This window comes from Mauremys mutica, chromosome 5 (assembly GCF_020497125.1).
Source record: "Mauremys mutica isolate MM-2020 ecotype Southern chromosome 5, ASM2049712v1, whole genome shotgun sequence".
Lineage (NCBI taxonomy): Eukaryota > Metazoa > Chordata > Testudines > Geoemydidae > Mauremys > Mauremys mutica.
Window position 1 is genome coordinate 18,902,839 of NC_059076.1, and position 19,448 is coordinate 18,922,286.

The 19,448-nt window shown below is 39.2% G+C and overlaps 1 protein-coding gene across 2 annotated transcripts in view; it reads left to right on the forward strand.

The window, feature by feature from the left end:
- Positions 1 to 14,852, forward strand: part of MRPL1 (mitochondrial ribosomal protein L1) — a 37,786-nt gene extending 22,934 nt beyond the window's left edge. The window contains exons 8-9 of one of the 2 annotated variants that reach the window (XM_045018834.1): positions 9,798 to 9,879; positions 14,579 to 14,852. In XM_045018834.1, the coding sequence (XP_044874769.1) occupies positions 9,798 to 9,879; positions 14,579 to 14,709 (213 nt within the window). In that variant the 3' untranslated portion in view covers positions 14,710 to 14,852. The remainder of the gene's footprint in view (positions 1 to 9,797; positions 9,880 to 14,578) is intronic. The other variant, XM_045018835.1, reaches the window with a different exon arrangement.
- Positions 14,853 to 19,448: the final 4,596 nt, after the last annotated feature.

Here is a 19,448-nt window from a genome sequence, read left to right on the forward strand (position 1 = left end):
TTTATTATGCCGTGCTCCTGAAATGAAAAACAAAATCACATACGAGTAGGTCTCTATAAAGCTTACTATAAAAAAGGTGCAATTAATGTTTCATACCAAGAGGGCATTCAAGGGCACTTTGTCTGTAGATTTCAGCATAGTGTATTGTTTCATGTGTTGAAATTAAAAGAATAAATCTGGTTTCATTTGAGTATTATATAGACCAGAGGTCAGCAACCTTTCAGAAGTGGTGTGCCAAGTCTTCATTTATTCACTGTAATTTAAGGTTTCGTGTGCCAGTTAATACATTTTAACGTTTTTAGAAGGTCTCTCTCTAGAAGTCTATAATATATAACTAAACTATTGTTGTATGTAAAGTAAATAAGGGTTTTAAAATGTTTCAGAAGCTTCATTTAAAATTAAAATACAGATCTTATCAGTTTAGTGTGAGCCTTGCCCTTGCTTTTCCTTGCTCAGTTTTCCGATGTCTGGTGGCATGTATTTGGATACTTTAAGCTGCACACAGGCTTCTGAGTGATCAGTTGTTAACCTCTCTGAACATTGGGGGAGCTGAGCCCCCAGGCCCTGAATATTCCTGGAGCCCGGGTACCAAGGGCCCATACAACGCACCACCCCTGCCTTCCTCTGCTACAGGCTTCCTGTGTGACCTTGGGCCAGTCACTCAGCCTGTTTGGGTATGTCTGCGCTGCAATAAACAGGCAGCAGCTGGCTCCGGCTCACGGGGCTGAAAAGAGTGATCTAGATGCTCAGGCTCTGAGATCCCAGAAAGGGTCTAGCAGCATCTACATGGCTAATTTTAGCCCTGCAAGCCTGAGTCAGCTGCCCCAGGCTGAGACTTGGTGCGGCGAGTTTTTTTATCATGGTGTGGATGTCTCCTTTGTGCCTTAGTTTTCCCTCTGTACAATGGGAACAACTGGCCTGCCCCGCGTGGCTGCCGGGAGGGTAAGTGTCTTAAAAATAGTGAATTCCTCAGCTACTGCAGTGATGGGGGCCAGATAAGCCAGAGAGTCCAGGGCTAGACGGGACCACTAGCTTATTTAGCCTGGTCTCCTGCATGTCATAAGTCATCAGCAACTGAAATTAGACCAGGTGTTACAGCCAAAGCTACAGTAGGAAGTTACAAGATTGCACAGTGCGCTGCAAAAAAACGGAAAGCCATTTGTAGATGGAACCCCAGGCCGGCAGCAGAGTGCCACCGAAAATCAGCTTGCGTGCCACCTTTGGCATGTGTGCCACAGGTTGCTGACCCCTGATACAGACACATCTAGAAGTTCTATATCATAGTGGGATCCTGGTCACTTTCCCACCCCCTAATTAGGGAGGAAATGTTTACAGGGCAAAAATTGCATGGCAGTTTGAACTCCATGAAGGAGTCTCAATATTCACTATGAGCTAGGGGGAAAAGACTGAATTTAAACTTTTCCAATAGAGGCAGTATGGATAGATGAGCATTGAACTCGTGGGATAAAGAACAATGTTTGTGGGAATTTCTCTTCTATTCCTTACAATGAAATTCTTAGTTGACAAATATTATGCAGACTCTTATGGACTCTCAGCTATGATATTGCATTAGAGGAAACCCATCCAGAGCCCCTTACTGCGCCTCTTCTCTTTAAACCAATTATGAGGAAAAATGATGGCTAAGAAAAAGAGAAATACAGCATGAGCGCTAAGGACCCAAACCTGAGAACCTTACTCAGGCAGAATTCTTGTTAAATTAAATTGGACTTCTGCCTGAGTGAGGGCCTCGAGTAGGGGCCTTAGTGTTTACACTGCATTTCTTTTTCTTATCCAGCTTTTTTACTCAGACTTTATTTAAAGAGAGCAGCCACTGTAAGGATCTCGGTATAGGTTCCTTCTGATACAACATGCCTGGCAGTCCAACTAATGTACAGTGATAAATTGGCCGGCTTTCTAGTTTGTCACTGTGAAATAAGCCATAAATAATCAGACTCTGTTTTGGGGGCGGACACTTTCTATTTTTAATGACTGATTTTTAGTAGCAGCTCTTAAATGTTAGGAAAGTTGGGCCTGCCTTTTATGAAGAAGATCACTAAAATTCTAATTATTTGAGAACTATCTTTATGTTTTTGAGGCTGAGTGCTTATTTTTCATAGGGGAAACTGTCATAGAAACACTGAAGGCTGGAAACTGTACTGGCAAAATTGGCACTAATGCATGTTTGTTCTAGACACCTCACTCTGAAAAAAGATAGCACGCAATAAAATGGAAGGGGAATGGATTTGCTTTGCTGTGTTTGGCTCCCTGGTAGGGATTATTGCGGGCATGTATCTTACATGCATTGCTTTCTTATATTCAGTTTGCTGCAAAAACAGAAATGGTGACGGAGACTGAGGGCCAGGTTTTACCTTCTTCGAAACTCTTGAACATTGTATGAAATTAATTTGACTGAATGCGAGTTGCAACTGCAAAGACAGAGAAGCTCTCATCAGTGAGATGGTGCTTTGTACTTGTATTTGCTTTGCATGGGAACTCGGCTGAGTATGGTGGGACTATTTAGACACTGGAGAGGAGTGGGTAATTGAACTGACTTTGTGAATTAATTATGAAAAGTAAGATGAGATAGCTACGTCTCAGACTTTTTGGGCAGGGGGAGCAGAAAGGGAAGTCAATCCCCTCTGGTTGGATTATATCATTTAATTTAGCGCCATAGAGGACTGGGCTCTACATATGCATATACCGTATATATTCGTTCATTAGCCCGCTGGTTTATAAGCCGACCTCCCAAAATGAATAGGTAAAAATAGCAAAAACTGTATGACCCTTTCATAAGCCGACCCTATATTTCAGGGGTTGGCCAACTTTGGCTCCCGGCCATCAGGGTAAGCCTCTGGTGGGTTGGGATGTTTTGTTTACTTGGCGCGTCTGCAGGCATGGAGCCGAGCCCCTCAGCTCCCTGTGGCCACGGTTCACACTTCCCACAGCTCCCATTGGCTGGGAATGGTGAACCGTGGCCACAGGGAGCTGAGGGGCTCCATGCCTGCAGACTTTCCAGGTAAACAAAACGACAGTGTATTAGATATTCAATTCAGTGATTCCATAGCATTTAAAATAATCAAATTTTGGTGTAGACCCATTTATAAGCCAACCTCTGCTCTTTGACGCGTCACTTTTTTACCAAAAATATTTGGCTTATGAACGAGTATATACAGTAGCTTTGTTTTTAGTGAAATGTTCCATTTATTCTTTTTCCTTAACAAGCAACATATTACTGTGTTTCTAAGACCACCCCATATTTACCAACCACATCCTCCACAAACTATATCACAACCTGTAAAATTGTGACATGGGTTAAATAATAGGATTAGAGGGTTTGGGGTGTTTTTTGTTTTTATTTTTCGCTTGTGGAGCATGAGCAAGACAGTTTTTATAGTAGGTCCTTTGGACAGGAAACCTGAACATGGATATTTACAGGAGGGATGTCAATTTTATTTAATATAACTAAAGACTTTATTAAGGGAGTGTTTCATAAATGAAACAAAATAGCAAATTTCACTCTAGCGCAAGAAATTTCATGGAAATACATATTTTTTGCAACAGGTTTTGTCAATCAAAATTCTTGCAAGCATTTAAGTTTGTAAAAGAAATATTAGGTCTTCACTTAGAATTTAATGTTAATGTTAAATTATATAGTATGCACAACCAAACTTTTCCTCTTCAAGAATAATTGGACAACCTATTTGCTAACAAAGGCACTAAAATTGGAATGCATTAATAAAGTGCTATAGACTTTGAAGCAGTTGTGAAACTGTTTGTTTTCCTCATGTCCCATAAAAATCAGAAGGTAGTTCCCTCAGCCTTAACGTAAAACAAATGCATTTTCGTGTACTGTAAACTGCAAACCCTTCTGTCTCTCTAAAAATCCTGCCTCCTTTATTAGGGTTTTTTTAATATATGAAATAGGAGAGGTATGCTATTTAATCAGTGTTGGCGAATTTAAAATCACTTGTTTGGGAGGGGAAAAATAGTGGAGGTATGTTGCTTATCCCCTTGGTGTTTAGGTTTTTACACATTAGGAGACTGTTTAAAAAAAAACAAACAGAAGTACAGGCTATTATTTTCAAAAGTGGCTAGTATTTTTTGTATTCCCAATTTGAGACTTCTTTAAGAGCCTGATATTCAGAAAGTGCTGTGCACCTATCCCCTGTAAATCAGGACCCTTTAAGTTGTCTCAAATTGAGCAACCAAAACTCATTAGTTAAGTCTGAAAAATTAGGTCTCAGTGCATAAAATGTAGTTCAGATGAGATCCAAGTGTCAAACACAACAGAATACCGTATTGGGAGCATGCAATATCAGTAGGAAAATAGCAGATGAATCTGCTGTTTATATGCCCTTAGGAGTTGGAGCAGCAGTTTAGTGATAAGAGAAATGTAGAAGAGTTGAGATTATGGCTAGACAGCCTACTTTAATTAGGTACCCCAACACCCATGAATGTTGTAGCATGAGGTGCATCGACCTTCTTAACCTAGTATGGATTTTAATTCCACACTTTTTTGCAGTTTGTTTTAATTAACTTGTTAAAAATCTGTAGTGTGTAAAATTGGACAGCCCGAACATTTGACTTTTCAAAGGTACCACTCTTGTGATACCTAAATGTGTGATTTCAATATATCAAAAAAAAAAATCTATTTTGTTGGCGGACTTCATGTGGAAAAGCTGGTATTACTAGCGTGCTTACTCCAGTATGACAGGGAGGTGTCTTGACTGCTGCTAGGTACTAAAAGTGGGGTAATGGAGGTGTTATTGGAGAGGGGATTGATAAATTCAGAGACTTCAGAGGTTAGAATGTATGTGTGTGACATAAGTGCCATCCTCCAACCTTTTACATTAGCACAGCTATTGTGACTGTAGAATAACGTTCAGTATCATTCAGCTGCAAAATAAAATAAGCACATTATTATGTGCAGGAACTGTGCTTAATTTACTTTAGCTTGCCCTTGAACATTGCACATATCTGTTATAAAAGCTGGCCACTTACCTTTTTTAAATCCAGTTTGTTACAGAATTATGCAAACAACCCAGGAAACAAGCAAGTGGGAAAATGGTACAGGTGACATGATTAAATGCATTTCACACTTTCTGCTTTGGGCTCACTTTATTTTCATAAATCAGATGATTTTCTGGGTATGTCGATTCTTGCTAATATTTGTATATTATTTGTAAAAACAAACATAACAGTTACTCTGTTTTTGTGATCTCATTGATATTTCATTGTCTGTTTTTTCTGGGAGCTTTCACGATGCAAGTCCCAGTTCATCAAACCTAAATCTTTTCTCCAGATTACAGTTATTCACCTCCCTTGCACGTAGAAATAGGCAAAATTTCAGGTTGTGCTCCTGTCTTCTTGCCCATTTCAGAATCAAGGACAAAGCCTTCCCTCATCATCTTCACAATATTAGTTTCTATAGACGTGGTTGGACCCCTCTCCCCTCTTTGGCACTCGTGTATCTCATTCTATATTTGTTCTTTCTTCCTCTCTGAGTCTTTCAAATATTGGACTCCTCTCTTTATTCATCCATGTTTCCTACAGCGTGTGGTGTATGCTCTCCCATGGTGCCTCCACCATCTAGAGCAGCTTCATTGTGTCTAATTGGCTTCTTGACTAGTTTCCAATTTTATCCTTCCTGGCCTATGACTCCTAACCCTCTTTCTGATTGAAAACAATCAAATCCATTTTCTAAGTGAATAACGTAGCTGAAGTCGAAGTACCTTATATTGAATTACTTACCATCCTCATGGCGCGGGATTGACGTCCGCGGCTCCCCATGTCGACTCCGCTACCGCCGTTCGCGTTGGTGGAGTTACGGAGTCGACATGAGTGCATTCGGGGATCGATATATCGCGTCTAGATGAGACGCGATATATCGATCCCCGAGAAATCGATTGCTACCCGCCGATACGGCAGGTAGTGAAGACGTACCCTTAGAGCCTTCTGTTTTCTCCATGCTTAATTCTGACACCTGGCTGTTGCATTCCACCATACTCCCAGCCCGTATATGTATTTGAATTGTCTGATGGTTAAGTCCATACAGTGGACTCAGGTGTGATGCATTTGTATGAATGATGTAAACTAAATGTTTTAACTAATATTTGAAGCTTGTGATATAATATGAGTCACCTTTTTATACATTTCCTATTTGCATATCCTGAAAGTGGAATAATTTTGAAAACAAATTTGAGATTAAAATAGTAAATTAGTTATGCTTTGATGTGCAGTGTTTTTAGATTGGTTGAATTTGCATTTTATGACTGACACATTTTGCAAATAATGCTGTCTGCCCTCATGATGTAAGTTATTAATGAATTTGGACACTTGTGAGGCTTATCTGCACAAGCGGGGGACATTGCATGAAGCACTTTTCCAGGGAATAATGCTAAAAAGTACTAAAGCGATCTCCCTGGCTGGTGCAGACTGTGTGTACATGTGCTCTGCTATACATCAATACTGAAGTATTCTTTTAGACTAATCTAAACACTAACCTATTGGATTGTAAAGCCCCTCTCTAGTCTGTACTACAGTTTTGTAAACTATAACACAATTAGGCTTTGTTTGCCGGTGGTCTACTGATATGGGAAACTGTGTTAGTGCCTTGAGCAAGAATAATAATGAAACACTGTTTCCCTAGGGGTATGTCTGAATGGGAATAAAAGGTGTTAAAACAATCCAAAAAACCCCATTAAGATTCAGGATGACTTATTTGAAGCGGTCTTAACTGGCAGTGTTGTAACCTACCGTACAGCAGTGCTTCAGATATGTTAGTTTGCACTTTAACGGAGCTTTGCGATCTTATTGAGCTAACACAATTGAAAAACGCTTTTTGCCTGACAAGGCAGGCCTAGAATTAACATTGGTTCATCAGCTATTGTAAAGAGGGTCTTAGAGTAACTATTATCGGAAATTCTGGATTTGTTACTCAAATAATGTGTATCACATGTGGTAGTAATGTCTTTAGCTACCGCAGTTCTCTAATGCTTTTATGGAGCAAAACATGAGGTTTTGCTTAGTTTCTCAGCACCAGTTGACTCTTGTTTTAAAATTAGACTATGGGTTTGTTTTAGGGTGACTGAACTTCAAATGGTGTATTTTTTCTTGCTAATTCTTATGGGTATTTGCATTTTTCGTAAATGTTTAATGAAGCTTTTAATTACAGTAGGATCTTTGTAATCCCATGTGTGGTGACATGATAAACTCCAGCCATCAAACAGTGTGACTGTTGTGCACTGTGCATCATGAAAGAATATTTGGCTTTATACTGTACTGGACAACTGTATGCCACTATACTAGATAACACTTATATGAGAGCAAAGAGGATCTAAATGATGTGATGTGCGTTTAAAATGAAATGTGTTCTTTGTCAAATGAAAACGACATTTTAAAAGCACATTCATGTTTGGGACAGTGTGACTCCGGGGACTGGAAGTCAAGAGACCTGGATCTGATTTTCAGATCTATCCTGGCTTGTTGTATAACTTTGGGCAGGTCACTTCATTCTGTGCCTGAGCTTTCCTGTCCATCAAATACAGAAGATCCTTCTCCACCTTTAAGTGCTTTGATAGCTATACAGACGCCCCCGACTTATGCAATCCTTCCGTTCTGGAAAGCCTTGCGTAACTTGAACTTTGCGTTAATCGGAAACGTATACGCGTACGTTACGCAAAAATCTCCGCAACTCGAAAATTCTATTTCTGGCTTATGGAACTTTTTCCCTAAGTGCGAATTTGCATAACCCGGGGAGCATCTGTAAATGAAAAGCTCTATATGAATGATAAATATTAATTATTAGTGTAAGTAACTGAGTTCCCTGGTAATCTACCCCTCCTACCTCCTGCTTTCTTTGTCTTCTCTTTTAGGGTGTACCGTACCCCTTTTTATTACTAATTCCATTGAAAAGACTTATAAAGGATGTTATATTTAGAGCAAACTGCTAATACCAATATATCTCTCTGATTGTTTTAAACTCACTTTTAAATGCAAAGCAACTCATTCAGAATGTAATTAAGAATCACTGCAATTCTGAACATCAATGTAAGAATAGGTACTTAAAATATCATTTAAGTTATGAGGTTCTTTATTGTTACCCTTACAATTTCTTGTCATTTATTTAATTTGCCCTTATGCTGAATTTCCTTCTTGTGTTGAATTGCTAGCTTTACCAATAGAGTAAGCTGCAGTAATGGCAGTTTTCGTAACTATTGCTTTACTGCTGCCTTAATGCATTATTTAGCTGGCTTTCAAAGTGTTACTTGAAAAAATGAATACAAATTGGATTGGATATCATAGGAACATTTGTTCTTCACACTGAATACCTGTTATGTTAACTTTTCTTTATGGTCTTTTATCAAATTGGGGGAATGTGTCCACTAGGGTACCAAATGAGCTTGTCTTAGTATTATCATTATTAATTGTATGGAGGAGGGAATAAATAGCACATTAGTGAAATCCACTATGTTGCAAACTCCATTGCGGACAGAGAAATAATATAAAGAAAACAAGAGAAAAACATGGACAGAAAATAACATAAGGAAATACAACTTCAAAACATACAACTCATAAGCCTACAGGAAAGTAATTGAAAACGTACTCGATGGCAGGGAGGTTTCTGGGAAACAGTAATGCTGAGTGAAACCTGTTGGTGATAGTGGACAGCAAATTAAACATGAGACTGCAAGGCATTATTGTAACAACAATGTGAATGCAATTTTAAATGGCATGTATTGAGGCATCCCAGAGCCAGAGGTAATAGTCTTCATGTCTCTCTCTCTCTCTCTCTCTCTGGCTTTGATGTAACTACATCTGTAATAATGTGTTCGGTGTGGGATGTCTCATTAATAACAAGATATAGACAAGTTAGAGGGAACTCAGACAAGAACACCGATAATTAGGGGTTTGGTTGGGATTGATTTGAGGAAAGATTAAAAGAGCTACATTTATATTTAGCTAAGGCCTTGAAACAACAAAGCGTTTAAGAATGTATGTAGTCCCTTTGACGTTGGGGCTACTCGGGTGCCTGAAATTTTACATACATGCTTAAGTGCTTTGCTGAATGAGGGCTTTCGCAATCGCAAATGGAGATATAAATCTACAACTGCTTGAAGGGTGGAAATGCCACCAGTGGACAAAAATCAGGGTGAACGGTTATGGCTAGAACCTACAAGTGTTGGCATAAAAATGAGGAAGGAACTATTTGGGCTTCACATCAGCTGAGTGAGAGAGACTAAATTGTGGAATAATCTCCAGAGTGAGGTGGTGGAAACCCTATCTCATAGGGCATGTAAAACTAGAAGGGGGGAAAACGCTAGAAAGTACGCTGTGAAGTCATCTACCTGCCAATGCAGGATTGTTCATTAGCAGACATCTCTAACGCCAATAAATTTATATTAAAAGTATTGCTTTAGAAAATAGATCTGAAGTCATCCACACATTGCTCAATGAAAGAGGTTTGAAAATGGTTTTACATTTTTCACCAAAGCGATTGTGCCTGTTTAATCTTGAGCATCCTGGTTTACCATCTGAGAACATGGATGTGTACATGTGACTGTGGTGATGTACATGCCGCTAAGTTAGTGGTTTACTTAAATGATTTTCTTCACAGCGGGGTATCTTCTTGCTAATGTCACTAGTGGAATTTGTAATTGTTGACATCTTAAACTGAAGGAACTTTTTTTAAATTCAGATACCCAAAACACCAATTAAATATTTACCCAACCACTTTTAATTTTATTAATCATCAGCACTTGCTTCTGTATAATTAATTTTGCATTAACCTCTTTCAGCTGGATATGCCTAATGAACAGATAATTGCCAATCTGGATGCAATTATTAAGGATGTCTGTACGTACAGGCCATTGAGCTATGGTAAGTAGCTTTTACTTTAGGCTCTTAATTGAAGTTAAAGCAAATTACATAAATGAAGTAATAAGAAAGCGCTGACTACTGCCAAACATGCCACAAACACACATCACGTCATCTGCCTTTAGGATGGAGGCAGCTTTTCTGCCTTGATCCTGCTTGTTACTTAAACTTTATGCCTAACTTTAAGCATATGAGTGGTCCCCTTGACTACAGAAGCACTATTAGGGTATGTCTACGCTATGGGATTATTCCGATTTTACAGAAACCGATTTTTGGGAACAGATTATATTAGTGTGCTTTGCCAAATCAGGAGTTTAGCATTGCTATGCAGTAAGGACAGCATAGGTCAGAAAATAAGCAAAATTACCGAAGCCAACTGAGCTTGCAGGGAAGACTGTTACATAGGACTTAATGGAATTTGGTCAGGACGAGGGGGTTGCCAAGCTAGAAGTTTAGAAAAGAATGAGCAAGCAGAAAATTCTTTCCAAGCCTCTGCATCAATTCTACACCACTGGTGGATGCCTCTCGCATTGTTGTGAGCCTTTATGGGGGTTGGATGTATGGATTCCAGTGCCAGTGTTTATCGGTGGTTCTACCCAGTGTGGCTGCACTTCACCAGAGGATCTGGGGTCACACGTCAGCCACTACTTAGTGCAGAGAACTGTCACCAGCCATATTTTTGCTGTTGATATTACAAATTTGTCAGTTTCTTTTCTGTTAACTTTCTACGCAATAGGATGAGGTCACTTGTGAATAAGAATCCAGTCCGCCTGTTTCCTACAGGCTTCAGAGGAGTATTGGCTCTGTTCAGTGTTTTTAATTTATAATCTGAACAATGTGGATCCTGCAGCATGCTCTTTTCATTGTTGACTTTATCATAAATTAAACTCACAGTAAACGTCTTCTGCATGATTGGAGGAACAGGAGTGGTTAATAAACATAATAGTTTTAGAAGAAACCGCCTGATGTTTTAAATAGAATATCCAGTACACTGCTTTATAATGTTAAATATTGCCTTGTCTTTATTTTTAACATTTATGTTGCTTCACACAATCACAGTGATTCTTCCCACACGACTTTTTGGAGCAGTTGCTCCCCGTACCACACAGCACTTGTGCTCTCCTCTCACTGTTGTTGGATGTGATCTGTGGTGCTTGAAATTCCTGGCAGGATTTTATTTCTTTCCTATAGAAAATAAACTTTTTTAAAGGGTTCAATGTTTTAGAAAATATGTGGCTGATTACTAATCCTTCGTGTGATCCAATCAGCAGAAACAATAGAAGTCGAGTATCCTGACTTTCCAAAGTGTTTTGATAACTACATCAATCTAATAAAGTGGACATAAGCTGCTGGAGTGGCTCAGTGTTGAGGAAGAGTCAGTTTTCCTCTTCAGTGACTAATTCTTGCGATTTTAGTGTGTGGTGGTTGCCACAAGAGGGTAAATTTATTTCAGCTTCCAAAAAGTCAAACTTTAACCTAGGTAACAACTGAAAGGTGATGTACAAAATCTACCATTCTAAGTAGTTGCTGCTAGTCTCCTATTTTCCATTCCTCTCAAACCCCGCTATGCACAATGTATAACAACCAAAAGTTATAGGATGTTTTCTTTACCATATGTGCACATAACCATGTCACTGAACATGCATGCTTAGCGTTTAGCTCTCCTTATGAAAAATTAAAAATATTCACTAAATTAAGCATGCAGATTCATATGTTGCAACATACAAATTATTTTATTCATACTTCCCCCAAAGACAACCTAATGGATTTGACTTTTCTTTGGTTCCTTTTGTGGAAAGGCTCATTCTCCATTCAATAGCAGGAGTCCAGCTGGAATGGGGAAGTTGTTGGTGTTTTTCCATTAATGAATGTTTAGAATATAAATGACTAATTTATGAGTTTCTGTAGATCTGCAGATAGGGAAAATTAATTCTGCTGTGTTTCATATCCCTGGAGACAAAAATATGAAATCTAGGATTATTTTTTCTATACAGTTTTTCTTGCCTGACATACCTAATAACAATTCAAATAAACGCCAGCTTCCCAGCAGTCAGTGATGTTGTATATTAACGTTGAGCTGCACTTAGCATTGGGGAAAAAGATTAAGTCGTCACAAACAGAGCTACAAAGGAATAATGATAACAAAGATGAATATTTAATCAAAGTTGTGATTACTTTGGGACTAGAGCAATATTGTGTTTGTAGCACACTTGAAGTTTGCATTTATTACATTTGCCTTATTTATATTTCAATGCAGTATTCCATTTAAACTCCGTATTTAGTTCATTTTCAATGCTTTATTCTATTGCTTGCATTTTTTAGCACCAGCCATACATTTGGTGCTATCAAATGTTGTCATTTCCCCTTTTGATATTTCCCTCCCTGATCCCTGACCTCCTGCATCAAATGGACCACTAAGCCCCCTTTCCTGAATCCATCTTGGCTTTTCCTTCTCATTCCCCTCTTACCCTAAATAGGAATTTAGAACCACCACCTTCTTCTTCAGGTGCAAGGCGCACTTGTTCGACCTTGCTGTAGCTAATATAAACACAGAGCACACTGTACTTATAACTTATTTAAAAACACAATGAAAAACACTCCATAGCATGCACTTCCCCGTGGGAGAGGATATGAGGGAGAGTGAACTGCACGTGACAAACGTTGGTCACATCACTTAATGTACCACTGGAGGATGCTCTCATTATGGTGATGAGGGAAGCCTAAGAACCTGTATAACCCAAACAGAAGCCTGATCTCTCTCCTTTTCACAGGGGTGGGGCTTCCCAGCCCCTCACCAAGCTCTCCATTACTGTTGAACCTCATTCCTTTTGTGCTTTTGAAGGGGCCTCCAGGTAGGGTCAGACTTCCCTCTCTACCCCTCTTCCCCTCTCAGGTGTGTGGCTGTGCTCACCAGATGCTCTACCATCCTCTCTTGCTGTCAGGTGAAGTCTGTGTGTGGTAGTGCTGACCTGGACCATATTTCTTCTGAGCGGAAATATGGACAATACACCATGGAGGTTGATTGCAGGAGTGCTGCTCTTTATTTCCTTCTGCTCGAATGTGAAGAAGAGCTCTGTGAGATGCATATCTCTTTGGAGGTGTAACACGTTTCCTCAGTCTGACTGAGCTTTTAGTCTAGAGCTCTGCCCTGTTCCTCCACTCTGCCCACTTGAGTTAGTTCTCATCATCCTGGAAAATAGATGGAGCCTCTCTGCCTGGTTAAAGGGAGTATTTTTAATGAATGGAGATAAATCCTCAGTTTGAAATGAGCTTTTATGATCAGGGAAAATTTTGTACGTTACTGTACAATTTTCAAAGCCCCCTAAGTGATGTATTTAGGAACATAAGTCACTTTTGAAAATTTTACCCTAGGATTACATGTTTGGTTGCAAGAACAAGATGTTTATAGGCTGCTAAAACATCTACGTTATATACCAGTGGTACTGCTCCAGTCAGAATAACTGAACCATAACCATATTGATTTTTAATGAATCTGTAAAATTTAAAAAACTGCAGTACTTTTCTCGTAAATACACACACATCTATAACATACTCAGAGAATTAGTATGTAAGGTCCCCTGGGAAGAAAATGTAAGGGGAAAAAGAAGTTCAGGAGAGTTGGTAGTTTCTCAGAGTAAATATTTAAGGCACAACAAACTATCTTAATGCAAAGAAATATAGGAAGAATAGTAAGATGGCTCCAGTAGGAGTGTTTTAAGTTACCTGAAAATCAAAAAGGATTACTACTAAAAAGTGGAATCATGGACACAGCTAAGGATCAGTATTAAAAATAGCCCAAGCATGTAGGGACAAAATCAGAAAAGCTAAGGCACAAAATGAGTTACTCTTAGTAAGCGACATAAATGGCAATAAGAAGAGATTCCATAAATGCATTAGGAGCAAGAGAAAGATGAAAGGAAATGTAAGTCCACTATTTACAAGGGAAGGAGAGTCACCAGTGGACAACATCAAAAAGGCTGAGGTGTTTGATGCCTGTCTTGCTTCAGTCTTCTCTTAAAACAAAAAACAAAAATTAATAGTGACTAGATGCTTAACACAGTATTAACAAGGAGGGAGGCAAGAATAGGGAATGGATAGGTTAAAGACTATTTCGAAAAATTATGTGTATCTAAACCAGGATCTGAGTAAATTCACCCTAGGATCCATAAACAACTAGCTAAAGAAATTTTGGAACCATTAGTGATTATCTTTGAGAACTCAGAGGAAGGATGAGGTCCCAGAGGACTGGAGAAAGGCAAATGTGGTACCTATCTTTAAAAAAGATAACATAGAGGACCTAGAGAATTATAGACCACTCAGCCTAACTTCAGTACTTGGAAAGATACTGGAATAAATTATTAAACTACAAATTTGTAAGCACCTATGGGATAATAGGATGATAAAATAGCCTACAGGGATTTGTCAAGAACAAATCATGCCAAACCAACCTAATTTTCTTCAGCACCGGTGTAAACTGGTGTAACTGACAACATTGTGGTTGAGAAATAAAGTGGAAATCAGGTTGTGTCCCAAGACATCCTTTAATCCCATATGGCTCGGTGGTGCTGCTTGTCTTTAAACAACTGGTGGGAGGTAGGGGTGGTTATGGCGTACATCATGATCAGGTAAGTCAGCCTGCAGGTATAAAAAATTCTGCTAGAATAATTCAGAAGCTATTTTCTGGTTTTTTTTGTTTTTTCAGGCCCATTTGTCCAGCGCTTGATTATTCGAAGTTCAACCAGTGAAGGTTTACAACTAAATCTTGAGCGTTTTCTCCCTCGAGCAGAGGAAGTGGACAAAGAAGATGTTAAAGAAACAGAAGCTCCAAGATAGCCTGCCAGTGTATTATATTGCAAATTCTCTTAGCATTTTATGTTCAAGAATCCCCAGGAGTATTTAAAAATGTTTTCCTATTAATTTGTTTGATTCCTCTCAGAAATTGATGGTGTAGCCCAGATCTTTTTCTTTTTTTTTTTTTTTTTTAAAGTTAATAAATGCCATGTTTGAGATTTCGTTTTTAATTTCTGCAGCACCAAAGGTATCTTTAGACTTTGAGACACTGGACATTTCTCCCATGTGCAGGTGAAAGCTTTCATCAAGTTATGTTTGTTACACATTGTATCGTGATTTAACCAAAACTTTATTATAAATTCCCATCATTATTGTATAACCTTCCAAGGCAATAGTCTCTTAATTATGCATGTTTAATTCTCCGTTACTACTAATGGGAATGATGGGCCCAATCCTTCGAGGTGCTGAGTGTGCTCCATTCCGGTTGAAACCAATGGGAATAGAGTACTTGGCACTTTGCAGGATTGGGTCCTGTGTATGCTTTAATGCACGCTAGTTGCACTAGTTCATTTTGTTGGAGATAGATGTAGGTTTACTAGACAGAAATGGGTCAAATTCCACTCTCCGTAACACCAGTATAAAAATGAATAACTCCACTGCAATCAGTTGGTGTTACTCCTGGAATTTGCTGGAAATGTCATTCTGCCCTGCACATGATGTTACCGGGGCAGGGGGGATTGCCAAGGAGGTGTAAGCTTTTCTTTGCAGTTCTGTGGTACATGGGCCTTTGAGTGAGGGATAGCCCCTGGGATAAGAAATCCTTATCTTTTGTTAAGATGAAGGCATTCTGTTAAAGGAGGAGAGAGAGATCACATGGATATACATAAATATCTTGTTTTTTCAGTTCTAAAACAGTTAACGACTGGAGCTTGGGTTCTAGGACCCTGCGAGGTGGCAGGGTACCAGAGCTGTAGCCTGAGCCTGAACATCTACACTGAGTTAACTCAGACCAAGGGGCTGTATAACTGGCATGGGCCAGCCGCAGGTGTCTAATTGCAGTGTAGACATACCCTGAGAAGCCTTATCCCCTGCCTTCCATCTGACACTATAGAAGTCCCCCCTTGCCCTGGGGGCTGGGCACAGTGCAGCATCTGGTGGAGCGTGAGGTCATCTGTTTGCTTGCAGGGATTTCCTTGCATAAGAATGACAATAGCATTCTTACATAGATTTCCCATACAGACTCTGTAACAGCCCTAGGGTTGTAGGACATGTATGAGTAAGGAATGAGTAGTATCTGGGAGCTGTATTGCTATGGGCATAGTGATGGGCCAGACCTGCATATGTGCACTTCGGTTTGTAGAATTTATCTGAGTACTTCAGGACAGTTGTGCATCTGACGACCCAGAGGCCCCTGACAGAACAGTGTAAAGGAAACTCAGTGACTTTCCTGTCTCTTCTGCATGCTTTACCTGCATGACCCTTCAGTTCTTGGCCATCAGAAATGATTATTAGAGTTGGCTGAAAGGTTTTTAAATTGAGAGATGGCTTTTTTTATATGAAAAATATGTAAAAAAAAAAATTGGTCTGCTATAAGTAAATGAAAAATAGATATTTTTTGATTGATTACAAAAACTCAAAAAGTGGGTCTGGTTTCAAACCCTTTAAACCGCCAACAACTTTTTTTGCTAAACTAGTGTTTAACTTTTTTGACCAGCTTTAGGTTTATGCAATTAGTTGAATCAATAACATTGAAAGCTTTTGGCACCAACTAGCATTTAGTATTAATCATTGTAATTCAAAATTGACCATTATATTTACCTCAGATTTGATGTGATTAATATGGTACATGTGGACTATAATTACATGTCCCTTTTTTCTCACCAACGTACTTTTTTGAGTAAAAGCTTTGAGACTGTACCATAAGAACTCATGAAATTTTAACTAGTTGTCCAAAAATAATTTTACTGCACTTTACTGTCTGTAGAAACAAACAAAAGCCTCTCTACCAAAGCATTATCAACTCACTGAATCATAACCAGTAGGTGGCATTCATCTTCTGTGCAGAACAGTACAATTTAATTTGTCATGATGTGTTTTCTCAAGTCATCAAGGCACAGATCAAGAAAATTGAGGCCAAGAACTTGACATGATTCAAACGGAAACTGGATATTTATTGGATATCCCAAAATCTAGAGTTATCAATGACAAAAATCTTGGAAGGTATATTAAACGTCGTGGTCCAGGGTCTAAGACAATCTCTCAATATTAGTGATCAGAATGAGGCCTAATGTGGGAGGCAGATAATCCCTCATCCTTCCTCTGAAGTATCTAACTACTGTCAGAGACAGGATGCTGGTCCAGATGGACCTTGCCACCTGATCCATTAACCCCTCAAATCCTCAAGTCCTTTCATTGACTCTGTAATCAGGCAGTAGGTGAACAGATACTGTCTTGGATTGAAGATAAAATCCAGTGAGACTTTACTGCACAATACTTTTTTCCTCAAGTAATCTTTTTTGCTACCAAAAATTTTACCAAGATATGAATATTAAAACCTAGGTTAATTTGATGTTCATGAAAGTGAGTGGCTGACATTGTTGTCAAAAATAGTGTGTCCAATTATGTGATGTGTTTGAAGATGGAGACTCTCATCTACTAGGATGAAACAACCAACTTACTTTAAACATTGACTACATTAGGAGTTGGACCAAATTCCAGAGAGTTGACAGGCTAATCCGCTGTATCACCTATGCTTATAGAAATGTCTGTATTCTAGTTTAAAGTAGTGGAAATGTAGATATTAATTAAAACAATCTGTAAATATCATAGATAAAAATGTTTGCCATTTTTTCCTCATTTTTAGCAGAAGTTAGAATAAGTTGTAAGGTATTTCTTATAGCAATTGGGAAGCTCTGGCATATTAACCTATGAGCCACTGCTTTTGGCAACAACCAATGCACGGAAGAGGGTGAAAATTCATACATAGAATTGTTCACCTTTTCCTGTGATTTGATTCAGTTATATCTCTGTTACCTACTGGATGCTCTCTGACCACTGGGATGTTGTGTCCACTGAATTCTTGTATAGACTGATGCCAGTATCCTAGCAACCTCAAGAGCGGGAGGCAACATTAAACGTTAAGTAGAATGTATTCGGAGTGCAATATGGTTAATCTCAAACTGAGGCCCAGGAAAGGAGTAAGTATTGATGAGAATTTTATAGTAACTTTTTAGTAATACCAAAATGAAACTTGTTCTAAGAATGCCCAGGATATTTTTATGTCTAGCTTCACTAAATAATCTGTACCACAGTAGCATCTAGATCCTCCCACTGAAATTGAAGCCCTAATGTACAAACACAGTATATGACAGTCCCTGCTCAGAAGTCTGAATGGACGAGACCGATGAAAGGTGGAAGGGGAAAGATAGGAATAGGGAAGTGAAGTGATGTGCCCAGGGTGTCACAAAAATCAGTGACAGAGCTTAAATTAAATGTTGGTCTCTTGATTCACAGCCCAGTGTCTTATCACGAGTCCATATGGACTCTAAAAGCAACAACAAAAAAGGCAATCTAACTAATTTCCAGAAATATTTTGTATACTGAGCAAAAATTACTACGTTCAACTCTCCTGTAATAGAGACTCCTGCCAGGAACACTGGATGCCTCTGGTGACAATGGACTATGGAGCTTTTGCCTCTAATCTACAAGTTCAAATGCAGGACAAAAGTGACCCAAAATAACTACCACTGGAAGGCTGCCTGGTGATCTGTGTTAAGGAGTTGGTGATCTTATGTGTGTGCATAACAAAACTCACCACTGCAATTTGTCTCAGTTGCTATCCTAAACTGAAGAAATGGGGTTTGCGTTTAATTCTGGAAGTGGTGATGTAGGTCAGTTCTTATCTTTAGCAGGATTGAGTCCCTAGTCTAGGATCTGTTCCGGTGATGAGAGAGTTCTGTCCCCTGTACTCACCGATGTCTCCCTATTGGTCAGCAGTTCCATTGTTCTACTCCCATGGAAGATCATGGTCACAGAAGGAGAGGTAATTCCTTGGGCAGTTAGGGTCAGTCCCTTGAAGTGATTTGACTATCTTGAACTATCCTCTGTATTCAATGGGAAGCCAGTGTGCAGATCAGAGCACTGAGTTAATGTGTTCACAGCAACCTGTGGTGTTAAGCAAATGGGCTGCTGTTCTGTATTTTTCAGGACATATGACTTCATTCCTAAGTTATATAAAACTGTATCACCACTAACAATAAGCATGTCTCAAAGATACAACTGTCTGCAGTTAGGAAAACAGAATTTGTAAGACTTTCTGTAGAAGCATCATCTGGTGAGTCCTGATTATTACAGCAAAGGAAGGTAGGCGGCACAATGTTTTGCCTGTGGCACCAGTACTGAGGCAAGCTCTGTTTATGCAGAGACGGAGTGGGGTGGCAAAAGAGAAATGGGCAGTGGATCAGAGTGGCCTTCGGGGACAAAGAGGAACAGGAAAATGGGCCTTTCCAAGTTGTGTAGTTCAGCTGCATTTTGAATTTGGGAGTTCATTGATGAAGGCAGAGACAACTGTATTCACACGACAGAGCAGCAGTTTCATAGATAACCCTGGGAACATGCAATCCTCTAGATGAGAATCGAATTTGTGCCTGCTATCTCTGTGTAGGGTGTGCGTACATCTTGAAGGAGCTGTCAGTGATTTTTCATTTTTTACCAGTGCTGTAGAGTATGAAATGGTTTCCTATTGAGAATAGTTCACTCAGACAAAGGGCATATTGTGTGCA